At 44.9% G+C, this 22,228-nt stretch overlaps 1 protein-coding gene across 4 annotated transcripts; it reads right to left on the reverse strand.

Annotated features, from left to right (window-relative positions):
* Positions 1-1,466: 1,466 nt before the first annotated feature.
* On the reverse strand, positions 1,467-19,104 carry ADIPOR1 (adiponectin receptor 1). 4 transcript variants are annotated; one of them, XM_033199492.1, is made up of 9 exons: positions 18,898-19,104; positions 14,892-14,958; positions 11,618-11,852; positions 9,411-9,527; positions 7,374-7,545; positions 5,947-6,133; positions 4,413-4,600; positions 2,684-2,877; positions 1,467-2,357 (listed from the first exon to the last, which is right to left on the reverse strand). In XM_033199492.1, exons 3-9 carry the CDS (start codon positions 11,756-11,758, stop codon positions 2,229-2,231), a joined length of 1,128 nt encoding a protein of 375 aa, XP_033055383.1. In that variant the 5' UTR covers positions 11,759-11,852; positions 14,892-14,958; positions 18,898-19,104; the 3' UTR covers positions 1,467-2,228. The 4 variants fall into 4 exon arrangements, with proteins under 4 accessions (XP_033055383.1, XP_033055382.1, XP_033055384.1 ...); XM_033199491.1 differs by lacking the exon at positions 14,892-14,958 and having other exon boundaries at positions 18,898-19,037; XM_033199493.1 differs by lacking the exons at positions 14,892-14,958; positions 18,898-19,104 and adding an exon at positions 18,621-18,745.
* Positions 19,105-22,228: the final 3,124 nt, after the last annotated feature.

Below are 22,228 nucleotides of genomic sequence, written 5' to 3' on the forward strand. Positions count from 1 at the left end.
GTATCAGATGCATTTCATATTGTATAGCGTCGTTTCACAAAATGTTTGAATGTTGTAACATGTATATACTCTTTGTGTGTCCACATAAGTGGTCCTGCCAATGTATACTTCTACCAGCAGCATCTGGTCTGCTCCACATCTGTACCAACACTCAATATTAGGCTTCTAATTTGGTTTCAGTCTGGTCGGAGTGAGACAGTTTATCATTTTGGTTTTAATTTACATTTCCCTGGTTACCACTTGAGGCAGAGAAACTTTTCCTATTGGTGTAGGTGGATTATTTTTTTAAAAGGATAATTTGTTCTTCCACTGTAGAAACTTGACCCTTGATGTGAACCCAACCTTAACTCAAGAAGACTGCCCTTAAACTGCCTGTATTAGCTGAGAAGTGATTACTGCTATCTTGTGCTATATAATGAACAGCATTCATGTCAGGTTGAGCACAATTCACAACAGCACTGAAAGGCATAGAATGACCCCTGGATGAGACCACCTTAGGCAACGTGGGATATATCCCTAAACTTTGGGATATATTCCAACACTTTTGATAATCTTCTTATTATTACTACTATTACTTTTTTTTTTTTTTTTTGAGATGGAGTATCACTCTGTTGCCCAGGCTGGAATGCAGTGGCACCATCTTGGCTCACTGCAACGTCCGCCTCCCAGCTTCAAGCAACGAGTAGCTGGGATTACATGGGCCTGCCACCATGTCTGGCTAATTTTTTTATTTTTAGTAGAGACAGGGTTTCACCATCTTGGCCAGGCTGGTCTTGAACTCCTGACCTTGTGATCCACCCACCTCAGCCTCCCAAAGTGCTTGGATTAAAGGCGTGAGTCACCGTGTCCAGCCTATTACTATTATTTTTTGAGACAGTCTTGATCGGTTGCCCAGGTGAGTGCAGTGGTGTGATCTCAGCTCACTGCAACCTCTACCTCCCGGGTTCAAGTGATTCTCGTGCCTTAGCCTCCCGAGTAGCTGGGATTACAGGCGCCCACCACCACACGAGGCTAATTTTTGTATTTTTAGTAGAGATAGGGTTTTATCATGTTAGCCATGTTGGTCTCGAACTCGTGGCCTCAAGCAATATGCCCGCCTCGGAGTCCCAAAGTGCTGGGATTACAGGCGTGAGCCATTGCACCCGGCCCTGAGAATCTCCTAATTATTGAACACCACTATAACATACTGATTTCTCTAACAAGATGGTCTGTTCTTTTCAAATGGCTCTATGAAAAAAAAAATTTAAAAATGTAAAAAGATAATTCATGCAACAATTATATAAAAAAGTAAAGCTGTATTGGGGAACGGATGCTAGGAATTCAATTAGGTTCATTTATTGGCCTGCATGTGCCAGCCTGTCAATGCCTATGATTCAAATTTGTGCCTCAGGAGAATCTGAAATTATCACAGGTCTGACTTAATCTTTTGGAGTTGTGTGCAAATAATCAAGACCATACATGTGAAATCTTTGAATGCCAACTGTCTTCTGTACTTTCTTTTATTAACATCATAGTCTTTGCATCAAGATACATAGCAATGATAGCAGGTTTCTTTTTAAAGCTTAGTATTAAATATTAAATATCTTTCCCCATTTAAATTTTACATTACTCTGCCAAGAAAAAAAAAAAAAAATTAAAACTCAAGTTACTTGAAGCCTGGACATACTTCCATGATTAGCCGGGCTAGGTAAAAGTTGGTGGCTTTATTCTTCCTGCTCTGTAAGCAGATCCAGGCCCTAGAAAGATGAGACCAGGGTATATAATTGTTTTTGAAAAGTGTGCTACAAAAATGGATGGCCTGTTATAAGCCAGGATACAAAGTTAAGGATGGGGGTAAGGGAGGGACATATTCTTCCAGAAAAAAAGACAGAATTACTGAAGAGTCCCAGTCCATAATTTTCCCAAAATGGCTGGAGGAGAGGATAAAATCTCAACATGAGTTTCAAAGTACTGTCTCCGTGAGGGGCCGGTAGATGCCTTGCTGAGGAGGGTAACTGCTGAGGAGGGGATGGCTGAGTCTGACCATGCCCCATCCCCAGCTAGGCGAATGGAAATGGAAAGTTTATTGCCCAGTGGGGGTGAAACTGGGCTGAAGCTTGGTTGGTACTGAATTCTCTAAGAGGTTTCTTCTGGAAACAGACAACTCAGACTCTTCCTCTCACTTCAGCAAAGAAGTTATTTTTAAAAGCACTTGGGAAGTTCCTCCTCCACCCCGCAGGTGGGAAGGCTCAGAGAAGGGTGTCATCAGTACAGCCGCCTTCCAGGCCGTAACGGAATTCCTGAAGGTTGGAGACCCCATAGAAGTGGACAAAGGCTGCTGCCACCACCAGGACATGGAAAATCTGATGAGACTGGAACTGTAGGAATACAAAAGAGAAGAGCCTTTAGGATAATGCAAGGAGGAATAAGAAACAAGTAGGAGAAAGCATTTGCTACTTCTAGTTTCTCCTTAATTAAACAAATTTGTTTCAATATCATAAAAGTGGTATATTTAGATAGTTTTAAAAACACAGTCCTTGTCAGAAATATACCAAAATGTTAACATTGACAAATTTCCTTCAATGTACATATATGTACCTCCACACACTATCTGATCCCAGTCTCTCACCACCTTTGCCTCAGACCTTTAAATGTGGGCTGTTCACTCACCATCACAGGCCCTGCTGGAAGACTCATTTCTTACCCATATGTCAAATTTTCCAGGAAAGAAGCGCTCAGGAATTCGAGCAGCATAAAGGCCAGCTCCAGTGATGTACATCACAGCCATGAGGAAGAACCAGCCCATCTGGCCCACTGTGGTGGCCTTGACAAAGCCCTCAGCAATAGTAAAGTGCATGGTGGGCACGACGCCACTTAAGCCAAGTCCCAGGAACACGCCTGAACAGAACAGACATAAGACTGTCACACAAGGAAACAGCCACCACATGGAAGGCACTGCTTACTCTGAAATTTCAATGTTTATGATAATTAGCTATTTTTGGATGAACAGTACATGTTTAGGAAACTTAGTTACCAGATGGATAACACTCAGCAGATATTTCTTCTATGTCCTGAATGGGAAGAAGCTGTGTAAGTGCTTACTACTTTTTAAGTAGCACCAAGAACAAACATCTCATATTTTTTATTATCTGTTAAGGAATTTAGGTAAAAATGATATGTCAAGACCCTCTGATGTCTAATTTGGGTACAGAACTTAGATGGCAAAGGCTTCAGTTGGCTCCCAAGTCAGAGAAGCGTACGGGAAGCTTCCTGTTAAGATCATAAGTCTTACATAACCGGGACTCTAACCTCCTGAGTAGACAGATATACCCAGATTAGCAGTTATCCTGTAGCTGCTGGGACACACAGATAAGGCAAGAGCAAGGGAAGAACGGGTACTTGTCTCAATACCATTACACTACACATAACTGAAGGGCAGGGACTACCTCTCCATCTTTGTAGATACCCTTGTTTAAGCACAGTGCATGGCACGTGGCTGGTGCTTGATAAATATTTCATTATTATTTTTCTTTTCTTTTCCTTTTCTCTCTTTCTTTTCTTTTCTCTCTTTTTTTTTTTTTTTTTGACATAGTCTTTCTTTGTTGCCCAGGCTAGAGTGCAGCAGCGCAATCTTGGCTCACTGCAACCTCTGCCCTCCCTGGGTTCAAGTGATTCTCCCGCCTCAGCCTCTCGAGGAGCTGGGATTACAGGCGCCTGCCATTGTGCCGACTAACTTTTATATTTTTAATAAAAACAGGGTTTTACCATGTTGGAGAGGCTGGTCTCGAACTCCTGACTTCAAGTGATCTGCCCGCCTCGGCCTCCCAAAGTAGTGGGATAAGAGACATTAGCCACTGCTCCCAGACAATATTTAATTAACTGAAGGTTAAAATATAGCAGATATTAATTGTAAAGGAGCTAAAGACTAGTGATAATTGGTGGTGTTGCTCCAAGTAACGAAAGCTTAAAATAAGAGTCCAGATGAGACAACACAAAGATGTTTATGCTTGTAGCTATTACTTTGTTACCAGTGTTTATGCTCAAGGTATTTTCATTCACCAAACCAGGTATTCTATTCCCTTAGTAAAATGCCTTTGAGGGTTTTAATTTTAATCCCTTGGTCTGAGCTTGGGACTCAGGTCACTAAAATTACTGTGCTTGCTACATTTTTAAACTATCACAAACCAAGTATAAGAGTAGCTATATCTGTGCTTGCAGTTAATTGACCAGCTGGGTAATGATCTGTCCTATTAGCATTCTACTGAAATAGTATGAACTCAGCTTTGAAATTGATGCTGTTTTGAAAGTTCTGAAACACAAATCAGGGCTTGGGTGGGGTTCTCAAGCCGCAAACCTTAAGGCTCAGATAGGTTTGAGCCTATTAGGCCTAAGGTCTAAATACTTTTGAGGTTTACATATGTCTTCCGACCTACCTGCTCTTGTCTGCCGGTGCTTAGGAGTGGCAAACCGGTCCCACTGCGCCACAATGATGGCAGAAATGCCCAGGACACAGACGATGGAGAGGTAGATGAGCCGTGGCTGTGGGGAGCAGTAGAAGGAATAATAAAGCCAGGGGACAAAGCTCCCCATAATTAGAAGAGCAATCCCTGAATAGTCCAGTCTAAAAAGAACCACAAAAATGAAACAAATCAGTGGGGGAAATGAATTTGTATGGCTCATTTAACTAGCTCTTTCTGTTCTCCACCTGCTCCCAGATTGAACCATCCCCTCTTTTTTTTTTTTTTTTTTTTTTTTTTGAGACGGAGTCTCGCTCTGTCGCCCGGGCTGGAGTGCAGTGGCCGGATCTCAGCTCACTGCAAGCTCCGCCTCCCGGGTTTACGCCATTCTCCTGCCTCAGCCTCCCGAGTAGCTGGGACTACAGGCGCCTGCCACCTCGCCCGGCTAGTTTTTTGTATTTTTTTAGTAGAGACGGGGTTTCACAGTGTTAGCCAGGATGGTCTTGATCTCCTGACCTCGTGATCCGCCCGTCTCGGCCTCCCAAAGTGCTGGGATTACAGGCTTGAGCCACCGCGCCTGGCCCATCCCCTCATTTCCCATACAATCTATCCTGTATTCTGGATTAAAATTCCACAAGGTCACTTCTATTTTACGATGGAAAAGTCTCTAAGAATCCCCATTCAAAGAACTCTATCCCTTTCCCTTACTAGTGAACAGCTGTATCTCCCCTAGTAGACACTCGAATTTAGAAATTCCATCACAATCCAGCTGGTTCCCAGCATCACACTCAGGAAGGGCTTTGAAAATTCTCCTATTCTGATACAATGAGTTCTAAAAACAAAATTCTTAAATTGGGAGTGGTACTAAGGGATACTCTATGCTTTTTCTATCTTAGTTGACTTTTTAAATGAGGAAAATGTACCCTTCTTACTGATGTTGTTAGGAAAAACAAAATAATATACCACTGTCACCACCAAAACCAACAATAACAACAAAAACAAGCAAACAAATAGAACCCCAGGCTCACAGCTGGGGAAGAGAGAAAGCACACGATGATGGACATCTGGAGCTTCCAGCAATGCATGGGCAGCAAAGATAAGCTTTACTTGACTGGTGGGTAGGAACACCAGCAGAATGAAGCACAGACTATTCACCACACCCTACTATGGCTTGGGCTAATGGTGAGTTACACTAGGAATGGGCACAAGGTCTTGGAAAGCAGCCAGTGCACTGGCACTCTAAGCCGCACAAAAGATAATACTTTTCAGGTAGAAAATATATTCCACAATTGGTCTCTCCATCTGTTGAGGAGGATGCAGTAAGTCTGTTCATTAAGTGTTCAGGAGAAAAGCTTCATCACCCCACTAACCCCACAGAACAGAGAGGTTTTCCTCTGGCATATCAAGAAACCTTTAGGAGTAATATGAGCTCCTAGCACCCAGTAAGCACTGGGATATCAAGATGTGACAACAGTGCACAGTCCTTTCCTATGGTGTTCTTTCAACTCACTTGGAAAAAGTCCGAGAGACTTTCTCTGAATGACAATAGACGGTGTGAAAGAGCCAGGAGAAGCTGAGGCAGAGCACTGCACCCAAAAAGAACATCCCAAAAACCACCTTTTCCTGTAGAGGGGCCATGAAGTACATATTTGGTCTGAGCATGGTCAAGATTCCCAAAAAGAGAAACAGCACGAAACCTGCAGGAGGGTAAAATTAAAAAAACCTGTAAGAAAAAAGGGAATGTGTACGCTTTGACGGTTGATGTTTTTGAATCAGTGAGCTACGGGCAACGTCACTAATCATCAGGGAAATAGAAATTAAAAGCACTATGAGATACCACCTTACTCCTGCAAGAAAGGCCATTATTAAGAAGTCAAAAAACAACAGATGTTGGCATGGATGTGGTGAAAGGGGGATGCTTGTATACTCCTTGTGGGAATGTAAATTATAAATTAGTATAACCTTTATGGAAAATGGTACAGAGATTCCTTAAAGAACTAAAAGTAGAGCTACTATTTGATCCACCAATCCCACTACTAGGTATCTACCCAAAGGAAAAGCAGTCATATGAAAAAGACACATGCCCATGTTATGTTTATTGTAGCACAATTCATAAGTCTAAAGATATGGAACCAACCTAAGTGTCCATTGACCAATGAGTGAATAAAGAAAATGTGGTGTATGTACACCATGGAATACTACTCAGCCATAAAAACGAATGCAATAATGTCTTTTGCAGCAACGTGAATGAAGCTGAAGGCCACTATTCTAAGTGAAGTTAACTTAGGAATGAAAAATCAAATATATGTTCTCACTTACAAGTGGGAGTTAAGCTATGAGTATGCAAAGGCCTACAGAGTGAGATAATGGATTATGGAGATCCAGAAGCGGGAGGGTGAGCTAGGGGTGTGGGATAGAAAAACTACATATTGGGTACAATGTACACTGCTCAGGTGATAGGTGCATTAAAATCTCAGAATTCACCAGTACATAATTCATCCATGTAACCAGATCCAATCCCCACCCTTTGTAGCCCAAGAACTATTGAAAAAAAAAAAAAACCAGAAAGCTATGAGGTTTAGCTGTGTAACTGCAGTCAAAAGTTTCAAAGAAAGTGGCACCGGTCGCAGAAACCCAGACAAAGAGGCCATTTTTTAAAACGTTGGTATTTTACTTTTATAGTCGGAAATTATGAAGTACAGGAAATTGTCTCCACCTAGAACAGTTCTGCCAGGGATCACAAAAGAATATCTAGTCCCAATTTCTTTGGTTTCTAGGCCTTTTACTCTCAGTCTTAAAGATCAGTGATCAAGGTCATTAGTAGTTTAAAGGCAGAACCTCAACTGTCAATGAATCCGAGCAACTCTGTTCGGCTCTATAATCCCTCGGCAGTTAGGGAGACAATGAATTTGACTTTTCCCCATCCAAACCACTCACCAAGCAGATGGGTCCAGATGTTGCCAGTTTCTGTATGGATGCGGAAGATGCTCTTGAAGCAAGCTCGAAAGGAGGGCATCGGTGGTCTATGACCATGTAGCAGATAGTCATTGTCCTTTAGCCAGTCAGGGAGCACATCATATGGGATGACCCTCCAACGTCCCTCCCAGACCTAGAACATATACACTTTCTCTAGGTAGGGCACTAGAGAATAATACCTTCCCCAAGGACGAGCAATGATGGAGAACCAGCCTGGACTGGGAGATATCCAAGACATAGCATGAATGGGACTAGCGGAGTCCTGACTCATATTTTGACCATTAAAAAAAAAAAAAAAAAAAAATCCTGGCTGGGTGCTGCAGCTCACGCCTGTAATCCTAGCACTTTGGGAGGCTGAGGAGGGTGGATCACCTGACATCAGGAGTTCAAGACCTGCCTGATCAACATGGTGAAACCCTGTCTCTACTAAAAATACAAAAATTGGCTGGGCACGGTGGCAGGCACCTGTAATCCCAGCTACTCGGGGGGCCGAGGCAGGAGAATCATTTGAACCTGGGAGGCGGAGGTTGCAGTGAGCGGAGACTGTACCACTGCACTCCAGCCTGGGTGACCAAGCAAGACTCTGTATTCCCAAAAAAAAAAAAAAAAAACTCTTTGTCTTTGTTTCATGTTAGTTTATCTGGAGAAGTTTTAAGTAAGTGTTTCTCAACCTTTTAAGAAAATATGGGCCGCAGGCCGGGCGCGGTGGCTCAAGCCTGTAATCCCAGCACTTTGGGAGGCCGAGACGGGCGGATCACAAGGTCAGGAGATCAGACCATCCTGGCTAACACGGTGAAACCCCGTCTCTACTAAAATATACAAAAAACTAGCCAGGCGAAGTGGTGGGCACCTGTAGTCCCAGCTACTCGGGAGGCTGAGGCAGGAGAATGGCGTAAACCCGGGAGGCGGAGCTTGCAGTGAGCTGAGATCCGGCCACTACACTCCAGCCTGGGCAACAGAGCCAGACTCCGTCACAAAAAAAAAAAAAAAAAAAAAAGAAAATATGGGCCGGGCGCGGTGGCTCAAGCCTGTAATCCTAGCACTTTGGGAGGCCGAGACGGGTGGATCACGAGGTCAGGAGATCTAGACCATCCTGGCTAACATGGTGAAACCCCGTCTCTACTAAAAAATACAAAAAATTAGCCGGGCGAGGTGGCGGGCGCCTGTAGTCCCAGCTACTCGGGAGGCTGAGGCAGGAGAATGGCGTGAACCTGGGAGGCGGAGCTTGCAGTGAGCTGAGATCTGGCCACTGCACTCCAGTCTGGGCGACAGAGCGAGACTCCGTCTCAAAAAAAAAAAAAAAAAAGAAAAAAGAAAATATGGTGCAACCAGGCTGGGCGCAGTGGCTCACGCCTGTAATTCCAGCACTTTGAGAGGCCAAGGTGGGCTGATAACCTGCGGATCACCTAAGGTCGGGAGTTCGAGACCAGCCAGACCAACATGGAGAAACCCCGTCTCTACTAAAAGTACAAAAATTAGCTGGGCGTGGTGGCACATGCCTGTAATCCCAGCTACTTGGGAGGCTGAGGCAGGAGAATGGCTTGAACCCAGCAGAGGTTGTGGTGAGCTGAGATCGTGCCACTGCACCCGGGAGACAAGAGCAAAACTCCGTCTCAAAAAAAAAAAAAAAAAAAAAATATGGTACAACTTCCTTTAGGCTACTTGAAATCTCAAAATTGATATACTGAATAAAAACAAAACAATTATAAACATCATTTTAAAAAGCATACAGATCCCTCCTTTGCCCCTCTCCAGGAGATTCTATCTCGTGTCCTATCCCTCCACCAATTAGATTCTAAGTTCTTTACCACATCTTTTTAGAGTAGGGGTTCTTAATCTAGGATCCATGCATTATGGACAGGATCCAGGGAGTAGATGGCAAATCCACTCCTTCCCAGAAGTAAAAGCTCTTCAACCCAGTGGAAGCTTGCTGGCTGGGGACATCCCAGACAGGCCTGCTGCCCTTCCTCTTCCAGGACAGAAACTCATAGGCCATACCTTGTACACAAACTCCTCCATCTTCTCCATGGCGTGGTGGGCTTGCAGGGGAAGTGTCAGTACCCGCACCTCCTCCTCTTCTTCCTGGGGCACTGGACATGTTTGCTCTTCTTCAGCCTGTGAGGGAAAAACCCCACAACAATCCAGGGAGTCATCTCATAAACTGTACTATTCCAGAGCAGAGACCCAGAAAAACCCAAACCTAACGCCTTCTGCCCAGCCTCTCTCCTACAGAGGGTCTTGTGGTCTCTTCTCCAAAAGCATACATACTGAGTTTACAATACTAGTTAGAAATTTATTAATACTTCATAAATGCTGGAGTGAACATTCTATGCAGTGTGTAAAAGGACTCTCACAGAGACTAGCATTGGGGGAATGCAGGATTAGCATACCAGCTCTAGGTACTGAATGACATCCTTTCCTCTAGGATAGTGGTTCTCAACTTTCCTCAGTTTCCCAAAGAGTTCTCTCTTCTAGGCCATTACATTTTCTTTCTTTCTTTTTTTTTTTTTTGAGATGGAATATCCCTCTGTCACCCAGGCTGGAATACAGTGGTGCAATCTCTATTCACTGCGACCTCCACCTCCCAGGTTCAAGCAATTCTCATGCCTTGGCCTCCAAGTAGCTGGGATTACAGGCGCCCACCACCATGCCTGACTAATTTTTGTGCTTTTAGTAGAGATGCAGTTTCACCATGTTGGCCAGACTGGTCTCGAACTCCTGACCTCAAGTGATCCTCCTGTCTCGGCCTACCAAAGTGCTAGGATTACAGGCTGAGCTACCAGCCCAGCCTACATTTTCAAAACAATGAAAAAGACAGAGTCTCAGAGAGTTCCACAACAATAATTCTGTTAGAGTTCCCTGTTCACTGACTCTAGGGATGCTGTCATGATTGAAACTTTGTATCTATAGCAGCTCCCAGGAGCACCAGGGCCTCAAAACTGGTTCCATGGAAAACAGCAGTACTGACTCCAGGGCCTAAAAGAGCACACCCAGGAGAGCACTTGCCTGTGAAAGGAAGAGAACTTTTTTCTCTCTCTCTATCCCAAAGCTCTGAATCATGGCTATAGAAAGCCTGGCAGTTCAACTCCTGTTCTGGGCTATTTCTCTCCTGTTGTTGATGGTCACTGGTAAACACATTGTCCATCTTAGATTTTGTGCTACAGCTTTCAGCCAGCCTACCCCAATGTCCATTCTCTCTCTTCCTAAGTAACAAAGTCCACAGTTTTGTTCAGGGTGGCAATGTTACTGCAATTTTACTCAGGCTGCACTTTCCAACCTCCACTGCAGCTGAATATAGTTATGTAAGTAAGTTCTGGCCTAAGTGTTATGAGGTACTTCCTGATAGTCCCTTTATTTTTGTTTTTCTGAGAGGGGGTTTCACTCTTGTTGCCCAGGCTGGAGTACAATGGCACGATCTCAGCTCACTGCAACCTCTGCCTCCCAGGTGCAAGTGATTCTCCTGCCTCAGCCTCCCGAGTAGCTGGGATTACAGGAGACTGCCACCACACCCAGCTAATTTTTGTATTTTTTAGTAGAGATAGTCCCTTTAAAAGGGAAAGAGGTGGCCGGGCACAGTGGCTCACACCTATAATTCCAACACTTTGGGAGGCTGAGGCAGGAGGATCACTTGAGCCTAGGAGTTTAAAAGATCAGCCTGGGCAACATGGCAAGACTTTATCTCAATAAAAATAAAAGGGAAAGAGAGGGCCTTTCTTCTCCTTTCCCTTTCATGGTGGGTAGAATGTGGGTATGATGGGCAACATATTAAGAGTGATGGGGGAGCAACACAGGTGCCTGACAGTGGTGGAGTCTCCACATTAGCCCTGGATTGGTTACTTCTGAAATTCTTTTGCTTGAGAGACTTCCGTCCTGTCAAAGTTGTAAGGATTTTTGTGTGTTATATGAAGTCAAACCTAATCCTAATTGACTGCTTCCTTCATTCATTCAGATATTTACTGATTATTTATTGGACTGCAGGCCTTGTGCTAAGCACTGGTGTTACAAAGACGAGTGAATTCCCAAAAGCTTACGATGGGGAAAGCAGACAACAAGATGTTTATAATAGTATCATAGAGACTCAGATACAGACATTTCCAGAATGCAATGTTCCTCCTTTTGAACAGTGAGATCTTAAAAAAGAGAAACTGAGAGAGTTCTAAGGAGAGAAACTGAACAAGGGGATGACTCCTGGGAAGATGACTTACTTTGGTTGGGTTGGCGATTACCCGTTTGCCCTTCTCTTCTAGCAGGGGTCCTAGTTCAGCCAGTTCCACCGTGTCAGTTTCCCTGTTACTGGCAGGAGTCCCATTCCCCTGTGCCACCACAGATCCTTTGTGGGAAGACATCTGGCTGGTACCTCAATACCCTGCAGCTTCAGCTTGGGGAAAGGTTGGGGTCTCTCAGCCCCAGGGGGCAGAGATCTCCCTGTGATAGTAGACACTAAAAGCAAACACAAATATGAAGGATTGACAATTTATTCCTCTTACAGTTTCATTTCTATACTCTAATATTGAATAAGAAGCTAATCAACCCATATCCTGTCCCAATTCTAAAGGCCAGTTAATTGCTTAAATGAAATCTATTCCTGTCCTCCCTCTTTAACGTCAACCTTTACCCAGAACCTCACTGATCTTGTAAGTAAGACTGAAAATGTAACACCTAGTTGCTTGCTTTCAAATAATCTAAGGTTACTGCACCAAACTGTCACCACAGAAAAACAGCTACCCACCCTCAACTCATTCCCACAGGTATGGAACCATTTAGTGAGAAGAGTCTCACCTACTACTCCTAAAGCTCACTCTGCCCAAGAAAGGCCTAGCTCTGAGGCTGAGGAACAAAAATATAAAGCCATCATCTGGCTGCAATTACTACAAGATCATCCAGGCTTAGAAATGAATTAAATGCCAACTGAACTCAGTTGGACCTTATCTACAAATGCTTGATAAATGTGTCATGCACACAAAAGGAACTTGGTTGTGGGACAGATGCCTAGTGGTTAATTTCTCTGCGAAGTCTACTAATTCTATTATAGCATTATAGCCTGAGTTCAACCCTGGGATAACAAGCTTTCATCACAATCTGTCCTGCAAGCAAGCAAGAACTTACCTGGAAGCAGGAAGGTGAAGCCAAGGAGGCAGCCCCACTTTACCCTTTGCCACACACACACCTAATAACCAGCTCTGCAAGGACTTGTTTCAACCACCACAACCCATAATCTAAGCCCCGCTCAAATGACTATTTCAGAAACTAGAGACAGGCACACACAAAATCAGAAAAACCCAGAATTCCATTTTCTAGGAAAAATCTCAGACACTTTAGGTTTTCCTGGGTTGGATTTTCACAGTAGTCTTTAATCAGGCCTCAGGGAAATGCAAATAAAAAAAGAGGGAAAGAGGGAGAAAGTTTCCAAAGATTTCCACTATACTGTAAACTATTAGTTCTTTCCCCACCCCTACCCCACACAAAGGACTTTATTAGTTATAGCAATAGCAGTAGCCAGAATATTAGCATTTTCTGGCATTGGTTACCCAAGCCCCACCCAAACCCAAATAACCACATTGCAATGCAGGCAGGGCCAGGTAACACCTACGTATGGAGTGGGTTGCATTCCGGGAGAGGAAACTTAAGCTTAGGGAGCCCCAATCTTTTATATTGGGCAGTAAACATAACTTTGCTCCTGAGGGAGACACTGTATCATCCATGGCTATTCACTATATACAAATATCTTTGATATCTTGTGTTAGTTCTTTTTTATCTAAGAGTAATCACAATTCCTTCTCAGGGATTATAAATCTCTTTCTCTGACTCCCTAACTCTCTCTGTCTCTCTCTCTCCCCCTCCTTCCCTCCTGGAGCTGGGACACCCTTCTTTTCTTGCCCTTGGACATCAGAAACTCCAAGTTCTCCTGCCTTGGGATTCTGGGACGTGCACCAATAGCCCCTTGGGTTCTCAGGCCTTCAGCCTTAAACTGAACCAGTTACGGACTTCCCTCGTTGTCTAGCTTGCAGATGACATACTGTGGGACTTAGCCTCCATAATCTCATGAGCCAATTCCCCTAATAAATCCCACCTGTATCCATATGTATGTATCCTATTGGTGCTTTCTGGAGAAACACTTACTAACACATCAGGTAAGGGCAATCCTCAAGCTTCTAAATAGTCATGAGTCATGCTATGCTCAACCCACAAGCACAGCTGAAAGCAACCAGCAATTTAGTCCAAGAGAGACAAAAACAATAACTTGCTATACAGCAGACCTTTATATGGTGTCAACACATAGGCAGTTCCTCTTCCTTTAAATGTGCAAGACTCTGATGAGATGCCAGCACACAGTCATAGTGAACAATTGAGCTCAAGGAGAACAGGAAGCTGAAGGACTCTGAAAATCTCGAGGATGGGCAACCCACATGAGAGGGACACTAGGAAATCTTTCTCAATAGGCTGACCTCAAAACATATTTCCTCAAAGTGAAGTACTACTGAATCAGCACCTTTACTAAAAAAACACGTTATATAGCAAGCAAAACAACAACAACAAACACTTTATATCACAAGCAAAAACCATAAATAGTTTTGGGCATCTTGGATAAATCTGAAAAGAGGGGGGCACTTAGCTTGCGATACTGTTGGCAGTAATTTAGATCAGACCACCAGGGCAGAAACAAAACAAAACAAAACAAAATTCTGGTTCTAAGATGCAACACACGGATCATAAGATAATAAATATACTTTATTTTGGTTAGAACCCATTTCAAAATGAATGAATGGGGTAGATTCCAGCTTGCGAGCATATGACTTAACTTCTAGCCACTTAGATAAGGGCTTATGCACATTTTCTTGTGCTTGTGGTGGCTTCTCTTATCCCTTTCCCCAGAGTAAGTCAACACATTCATTATTTAGCAAGTGTATTTAGGAACAGCACCCTAAGGCATTCTAAGATACTGTGCAAAATACAAGTTGAACAAGTTATAGCATTGTTTTCAAAGAGCCAGATAACATAGGCAGTTTGTCATATGCACAAAAATAAGTGATACAATTTGATTGCTCCAGGAGGGCAGTGGAGGGAGAGAACCCCTCAACTAGAACCGTCACACACTAAATTTAGTCATTTTGAGTGCTATGTAACTATTTTACTAGAGGCAATGAGAATAATATAGAGAAAATTTAAGTTGGGCAATTAGGGTCCAAAGATCATATGCAGAATCCAGCTTGGCATTCTTACTAATTTCATCATTTGATCTGAAAAGTTTTTATGCTCGCAAGTCTTCTGGCTATCATCAGTCTTTTCCCTTTTCAGTCCAACACAATTACTATTAGTTCTTCTGATTCCCTCTAGCTCCTCTATCACTAGCTCCTATACCACCTCTACAAATCTTCTAGACCCAGAGTCACCAAAACCTGAGACCCCAGTTAACTCACAAACCAGCCAACAGCTACAACTCATCATACAAAATATATCATCATGCATTCAAGTACATACAATGGAGGTCAATGGAGATCATGTCATCATAGTGAGCAAAGTCCATTGTCCAGTTTGGTCTTCTAAACTGTAGTAACACAGAGACAGGAAAGGGAGAGATAGGGATCGGACGTCTGGCAAGAAAGAAGAGTAAATAATACTAGGATCTGAAAATACCACTTCTATGGGGTGGATCACTCACAAACAATGGAGAATTACAAGTGTGTTTTAGTCTATGATGTAAAATCAGAACAAACCCATAAGGTGTTAGAATGATCCTAGGAGAGCCAACTTTCTGCCAGTTTTCTATGACCTTATGTATTTTAGAGGAAATGCCTTTCCCCTCAAGCTTGCCACACCCAATGTTGCAAATTACATTTGAGCCAAACTCGACTGAGTGCATTTTTGATGGGATTTCTTCAACTCAAGCTAATAAACCTTTACCACTAAGCTTTCCAACTGGGTAAACCTAGGATATTAGAGAGTAAAGCTGTGGAGCAGGGAGGTGTTTGTACTCCTATAAATAAGATAATCCTGTGCCAAACTTGGGGAAAAGACTGATTTTTAATCACCAGCCAGTTAGCTGGAGAGTTATTTCACTTATAGTTTTTGGAGACATTTATACTGTGAACCAATTCCCAAGTTTTCCAGGTTATAGCACACCTTTCCTGGAGGCAAAGACACAAAGTTTCTAAGAGTTTAGTTCCCGGGCCTTTAGAGAGTCTGTGGGTAGGCTCTATCCATGCCTAGCTTGATTCTTGTGCTAAAGCAAGACCAGTCTAGCAGTATAGATAAAGAACACAGTCATCTTTCCCCTTATCTACTGTATGTTAGGGAGGATAGTTTCACAGCTTTGTTGGAGAAACGTTAGTCAAAGCAAAAGCACATGCTTGAAATCACCAACCTACAGTAATGGGGCCTCAGCTCTCCTACTTGATGCCAAGCGTCCCAGAGTATGAAGTGGAAAAACAATCTGACTTCCTTCGTAGTTCTTCCCCAACAGAAGAGGGAAGAGGTCTTTTAAGAGGTCTTTTAAGAAAGGGTCTTGCTTGGTCACCCAGGCTGGAGTGCAGTGGTGTGATCTCAGCTCACTGCAGCTTCAACCTGCCGAACTCAAGCGATCCTCCCACCTTAGCTTCCCAAGTCTTAGTAACTGGGACTAAAGGCATGTGCCACCATGCCCAGCTAATTTTGTTTATTTTGTAGAGACGAGGTCTCACTATGTTGCCCAGGCTAGTCTCGATTCCTCCAGCCTTGGCATCCCAAAGTGCTGGGATTACAGGTATGAACCACTGTGCCTGACTGAAGAGGTGTTTTTGAGCCGTAACAGACAGGCAAACTTTGCTAATGTTATGACAAAAAAAAGTGAACAGTATACAGGCATATGAAGGATTTTAACGCCAGCCCATTTTTTATTTTTGGAGTCCGGGTCTTGCTCCCAGTTCAGTCAGTTCCAGGCCCAGGCTGGAGTGTGTGGCATGACAATAGCTCACTGCAGCCTAGTACTCCTAGACTCAAGCAATTCTTCTGCATCAGCCTCCCAAAGTGCTGGGATTACAGGTGTGAGCCACCACGCCCAGCCAATGCCAGCTCCCACTTTTTTTTTTTTTTTTGGAGACAAGAGTCTTGCTCTATCCTCCAGGTTAGAGTGCAGTGGTACAATCTGCTCACTGCAACCTCCGCCTCCCAGCGTCAAGCAATTCATTCTCATGCCTCAGCCTCCCAAGTAGCTGGGATTACAGGCACCTGCCACCACATCCAGATAATTTTTGTATTTTCAGTAGAGATGGGGTTTCGCCATGTTGATCAGGTTGGTCTCGAACTCCTGACCTCAGGTGATCCACCCACCTCAGTCTCCCAAAGTGCTGAGATTACAGGCATGAGTTACCACGTCCGGCCTGTGCCCCCAACATGTTTGAGCAGGAAAAAGGAATCAACTTTGAGCATGGCGAGAGGAACAAAATCCAGGAGGTGACATTAGGGACAAATGGACATAACAACATTGATGAGTACTGACCCAAGAAAAACCTCACCATAATTCACAAAGCTTCTAGATATAAAGATGACCGCTTATCTTACCTGTGTGATAATAAGTAGATATTATTATCCTGTGAGATATTATTATCACAGGATAATGTGGCAGGAGTGTTAAAGGGTTTCAGTTTCACTTTGTATTAGAAGTCAAAGGAAACTTCCTATGGAAACAGAGAACAAATATACTGGCCTAGAAAGAAGGGCAATTTCTTAACCTTCATTAATCTGAGAATACCGATTACTTACAATATGCGTGGTGTTGTGGCCACAGAGACAAGGCAAAGAGGAGTCAGAGGGTTGAAATGGTCGTTGGCCTCTAAACGGGGGAAATAACTTTCCTAATATCATTACTACAAGGCTTTAGTGCCATTATGTGCAGGAGGAATTCAAAAGAAAAGCACAACTTTAGTTGAAGTGATCAGAAAAGTTTTGTGAAAGATTTTATGAAAGGAGCTTGATAGGTGGAGATGGAAACAGGGCACTCCAGGAGAGTATATGGTGTGAACAAGCCATGAAAGAACACAGTCCCCAGGGCAGTAAACAATTCATTTTTCCAAAGAGTCCTGGAAAGGTAAAATGAGGCCAGACTGAAGAAACTGAAAATAGCCTAAAAGCCTACTTAAGGTGGTGTACTTTATAAATCAGTAATGGGGATCGGTGGATTAATGTTGCTTCCTGTTACTTTTCTGAGATTCTCTCCTACCTGCAGGCAAAGTCTTGACCACTGAGAACAGAAGGCTTTCAGATTCTACTCTACAATTAGGTATAGTTTTGCGGAGGTCTACCCTAATATGGGCCTTCACAGGTAACATCGGTTTTTATGATTGATTTCCCAAGTGCAAATTACAATATGGATACGTAAAAGTTACTCCTGGAGTAAATACATTTAGTGGCTGCAAGCCGGAACCCCGACATTGCAATCTGTTTAGCACCACCCTAAATTCCTGGCAGTATAGATACTATACAATCTCAGGAACAGAAGTTGCACCATGGTGCCCTACCCAACTACTAGCAAAACAGAAAAGCAGTGAACAGACCCCACTATTACTTCATTTCAGAAAAGAACCAGTCATTATAATCTTCATTTGTTTTGAAGACCGCAGCCTATGTATTCTCAGCTGTATTTTCTAGCCTGTCTTCTAAATTACTTGAGGGAAGTACTACGGTTAATCTAGTAAAGAACCATGGCCTCCTGGTGCTCCTCTGACATGTGAAACGGTGTAAACTGAAATTGGCCTTGTCAGTTTCCCATTCTCCCACGGAGCACCAGAAACTGAGGGAAAACACTTATCTATTTTCTTAAAATCGAAGGCTTGAAGACCAAAGTTCTCAAACAGAAGATAGTATACATCAATCCCAGATATCTCAGCTAATGAAATTTCATTTTCCCCCAAAGTAGCTTCGATTCTGCCCCCGCATTTCAGCCTTCAGGATTACCTTAACCCTGCAGAGCGATCACCAACCTCCCTTCCCACCCCATCAAAGTGAGGGCACTGTCACGACTTGGCTTGCCAAAGATTGTTGGTGGAGGAACCTTTGGGCTTCCCCGCCACCCAGTGCGGCTGTTTCCCGCTGAGAGGCGGTTAGCGACCTAGGCCCGCAGCACTCCCTGCCCACGCGCGGCGGCCTCGGGGCCAGGCTTAGCTCTGGCTGTCTGGTCCCGATCCGGGGAACCCATGCATCTCCACCCCGTGGGGCTAAAGGCGCAGCACTCACAAGACTGCCGGGAGTCGGGGGACAGCCGGGGACGAGCGCCCACTGCACCTAGGCCTCTTCGGAGGCGGCGCGCAGTGGGAGGGGCCGGAAATGTTTACAACCTCGACCGGCTGGACGCTGGGAGGACGCGCGGCTCCAGGGCTGGGGCCCGGGCCCCTTGGCACGTCGGAGCGGGTTCCCCCAACGGCTATCTCCTCCCCAGGCCTGGGTCGGGGCCCCCGGGGTCCCCGCGCTCCCACCGAGTCCCCGCCCACCGCGCAGCCCCGGGGAGACTTACAGCCGGGCGGGCAGGCTCTGCTGGGGGCCGCGGTCCCCCGCGCTACATCCCGCGGCGCTGGAGGCGGCCTGCGGCCGAGCGGCCCCGATCTTCAGCGCCCTATCCGCGCCGGAAGGGGCGCGCGACCGCCCGCGTCACCTCCGCAGCCGCGTCGCCTCCTCTCGGGCTCTGCCTCGCCCGTCCAATCCCAGGCCTTCTCGCGGAGTCCCAATCACAGGCCCGCGCCCGCCGGCCACACCTCCCGCCTGGAGCCCGGCTCTGCCGCCCCGCCTTCGCTGCCGCCTGCCCACCTCCCCGCCGCGGCCAGGTAACCTCCACCCGCCCCGGGCTTGCTGTCGCTCGTCCGATTCCACACTCCACCTCATTCCACCTCGTTATCCCAGCCTGAAGTGCGTGATGGAGAAGGAATTTCAGAAAATGAGGCTGAACGTCGGGAGGGAATACTGAATTTTCTACCATACACCTTGTCTCATCTCCTCTGTCCCCAAGGCTAGTCGTTTCATCTCTGAAACACTTCTTAATCCCTTCTTCAACCGCATGGTCCCTCCCTCCCAGAAACTACTGAGTGCCTACCATGTGCCAGGCCCTGGGCTAGACCTCAGTCTGCCTCCTGTTATTTTCTTGTCAGCGGAATTGTTTCTAACCACTCTTGCTGGTGAACCCGTGCCCCCGCTCCTGCTTCTACAGGCACCCAGAGTGCAGATCGGGGAGACGACATAGGGTATAGTACAGCCCTTGTCTGAACCACACAACACAGAAGGGGATTTCAGGGTCTGGCCATTTTCTCATTTCTCCCAAGAATGAAATAGTATTATTTTACTCCCACTTTTCAGATGACGTAACTATCATTTGGAGGGGTTCAGTAATGTGCTCAAGGTCACAGACTGGCCAGGGACAGAAGCTTGGCTCTATGTGACTCTAGAGCCCATGCTCTGGAGCCCCAGACACAGCAATACACAGTAGCTGAAAAGCAGAAAAGCAATGTCGATCTTCCTCTTGTGAGCGAACCTTCAACTCACAGGATTATTATAAGGATTAAATTATGTGATGTAGATAGAGTACTTGGCACAGTACCTCGATATGGCTGTTAACTCAAAAAAAGTTTTAATTTTTTTTTTAGGGACAGGTTCTCACTGTCACCTAGGCTGGAGTGCAGCGGTGCAATCATCAGATCATAGCTCACTGTGCAACTAGTGCCATTCTAGAGGCAGAGAAAGTGACTAATTGTAATCTGATATAGGTGCCTCAGGGACGTGGGGTTAATTCTCTTGGTCCTGGTTAAAAGCATGGGCTCTGGAGTCACATAGAGCCATGCTTCTGTCCCAGGCCATCTATGATCTTGAGCACATTACTAAATCCCTCCAAATGATAATTACCTCATCTGAAAAATGGGAATAAAATAATACTATTTCATTGGGTCTTTTGTCAGGATTGAGTGAGATAATTCATGCAGGTTCTTATGATGAGGCCTGGTCAATGGTAAGTGCTTTCTAAATGTTAGCTATTACCGTGTTGCCCTTTGTATAAAACCCTCAGAAACTTCCCACTGGGCCAGGCGCGGTGGCTCAAGCCTGTAATCCTAGCGCTTTGGGAGGCCGAGACGGGTGGATCACAAGGTCAGGAGATCGAGACCATCCTGGCTAACATGGTGAAACCCCGTCTCTACTAAAAAATACAAAAAACTAGCCAGGCGAGGTGGCGGCGCCTGTAGTCCCAGCTACTCGGGAGGCTGAGGCAGGAGAATGGCGTGAACCTGGGAGGCGGAGCTTGCAGTGAGCTGAGATCTGGCCACTGCACTCCAGCCTGGGCGACAGAGCGAGACTCCGTCTCAAAAAAAAAAAAAAAAAAAAAAAAAAAGAAACTTCCCACTGTCCCAAGGATTGAGTCCAGGTTTCTTCAGCGTAGTGTTTCAAGGCTCTTTGTGAGCAGGCTGTAACCTCTAAGGCCTCATCCTTCTCCATTTTCCCTCTGGCATGTTGGGCCTTGGTGAACTAGTTCTTTAAAGTGAACTTCTCTTTCATTCCTCCAGGCTGTTGCACATGCTGATCCTTCTGTTGGACTGCCCTTCTCATTGTCTGCTGCAAGATGCCAGCAGATTACAATGCCCACTTCTAGGTTTGAGTTTGGCCTCAGACAATCCTAAATTCACATTTAGGCTCTGCCAGCCACTTACCAGCTGTATGACCTTTGGCAAAGTATTAATCTTCAACTCACATGATTGTCATAAAGATTAAATTATGTGATGTAGATTGAGTACTTAGCACAGTACCTGGTACATGGCTCAAAATATTTTTGTATTTTTAGGGACAGGCTCTCACTCTGTCACCTAGGCTGGAGTACAGTGGTGCGATCATAAGATCATAGCTCACTGCAGCCTTGAACTCCTGGGCTTCATGGGATCCTCTCACCTTAGCCTCCCAAGTAGCTGGGCTACAGATTCGTGCCACCATGCCCAGTTAATTTTTTATTTTAATTTTTTATTTTTGTAGAGATAGGGTCTCACTATGTTGCCCAGGCTGTCAAAAATGTTAACTCTCCCCTTCTTCCCTTTCTGAATCTTTCTCAACCTCTTCCTGCTTTGTATGTACCTCTGCTATGGTATTAGTCACACTGTGTTATAATTATTTGTCACTTGTCTATCTTAGACTGTGAGTTCTTTGGGGGTCTAAGACCAGTCTTGGTCACACTTGTATCCTTAGGGCCTAGCACATGACAGATCCTTAATAAACGTTTGTATGTTGAGTGGATGAGGCAAAAACCCATGCAAGATAAGGAATGGTGATCTTCCATGTGGGAAATTCTCTTTACAAGCCTGCTTCACTGTCTGAGCCCAACATTCCTAAGCAAGATTTTCCTTCCTGGAGGTGAAGTGGCTGAGACCGTGTTACAGAGCACAGTGCATACACAATTAGCTGATCAAGAAATGTTGGATGGCACACCATCAACAGAATTTAGTGAAGCCTCTGCCCTAGGGAGGGGTGAATTCTGAGGGTCCTACAAACCTTTCTCTCAGAAGCCCCAGAAACAGCAATAAACAGTTGCTGAAAAGCAGAAAAGCAATGTTGACCTTCATTCTGAGCCCACCACATTGTTTTGTTGCAATGAAAGTAACAAAGGCCGGGCGCGGTGGCTCAAGCCTGTAATCCCAGCACTTTGGGAGGCCGAGACGGGCGGATCACGAGGTCAGGAGATCGAGACCATCCTGGCTAATACGGTGAAACCCTGTCTCTACTTAAAAAAATACAAAAAACTAGCCGGGCGACGAGGCGGGCGCCTGTAGTCCCAGCTACTCGGGAGGCTGAGGCAGGAGAATGGCGTAAACCCGGGAGGC

The sequence above is a fragment of the Trachypithecus francoisi genome, unplaced genomic scaffold (genome assembly GCF_009764315.1).
Source record: "Trachypithecus francoisi isolate TF-2019V2 unplaced genomic scaffold, Tfra_2.0 Lachesis_group5, whole genome shotgun sequence".
Taxonomy (NCBI): domain Eukaryota; kingdom Metazoa; phylum Chordata; class Mammalia; order Primates; family Cercopithecidae; genus Trachypithecus; species Trachypithecus francoisi.

Bases quoted from the DNA above. Each gene is read 5' to 3' on its own strand.
- ADIPOR1 (XM_033199492.1), bottom strand. From the start codon at position 11,758: ATGTCTTCCCACAAAGGATCTGTGGTGGCACAGGGGAATGGGACTCCT. The intron at 7,546-9,410 runs GTATGGCCTATG...TATATGTTCTAG, and splicing joins TGGAGGAGTTTGTGTACAAG to GTCTGGGAGGGACGTTGGAG. The intron at 6,134-7,373 runs GTGAGTGGTTTG...ACCCTCCTGCAG, and splicing joins CATCTGGACCCATCTGCTTG to GTTTCGTGCTGTTTCTCTTT.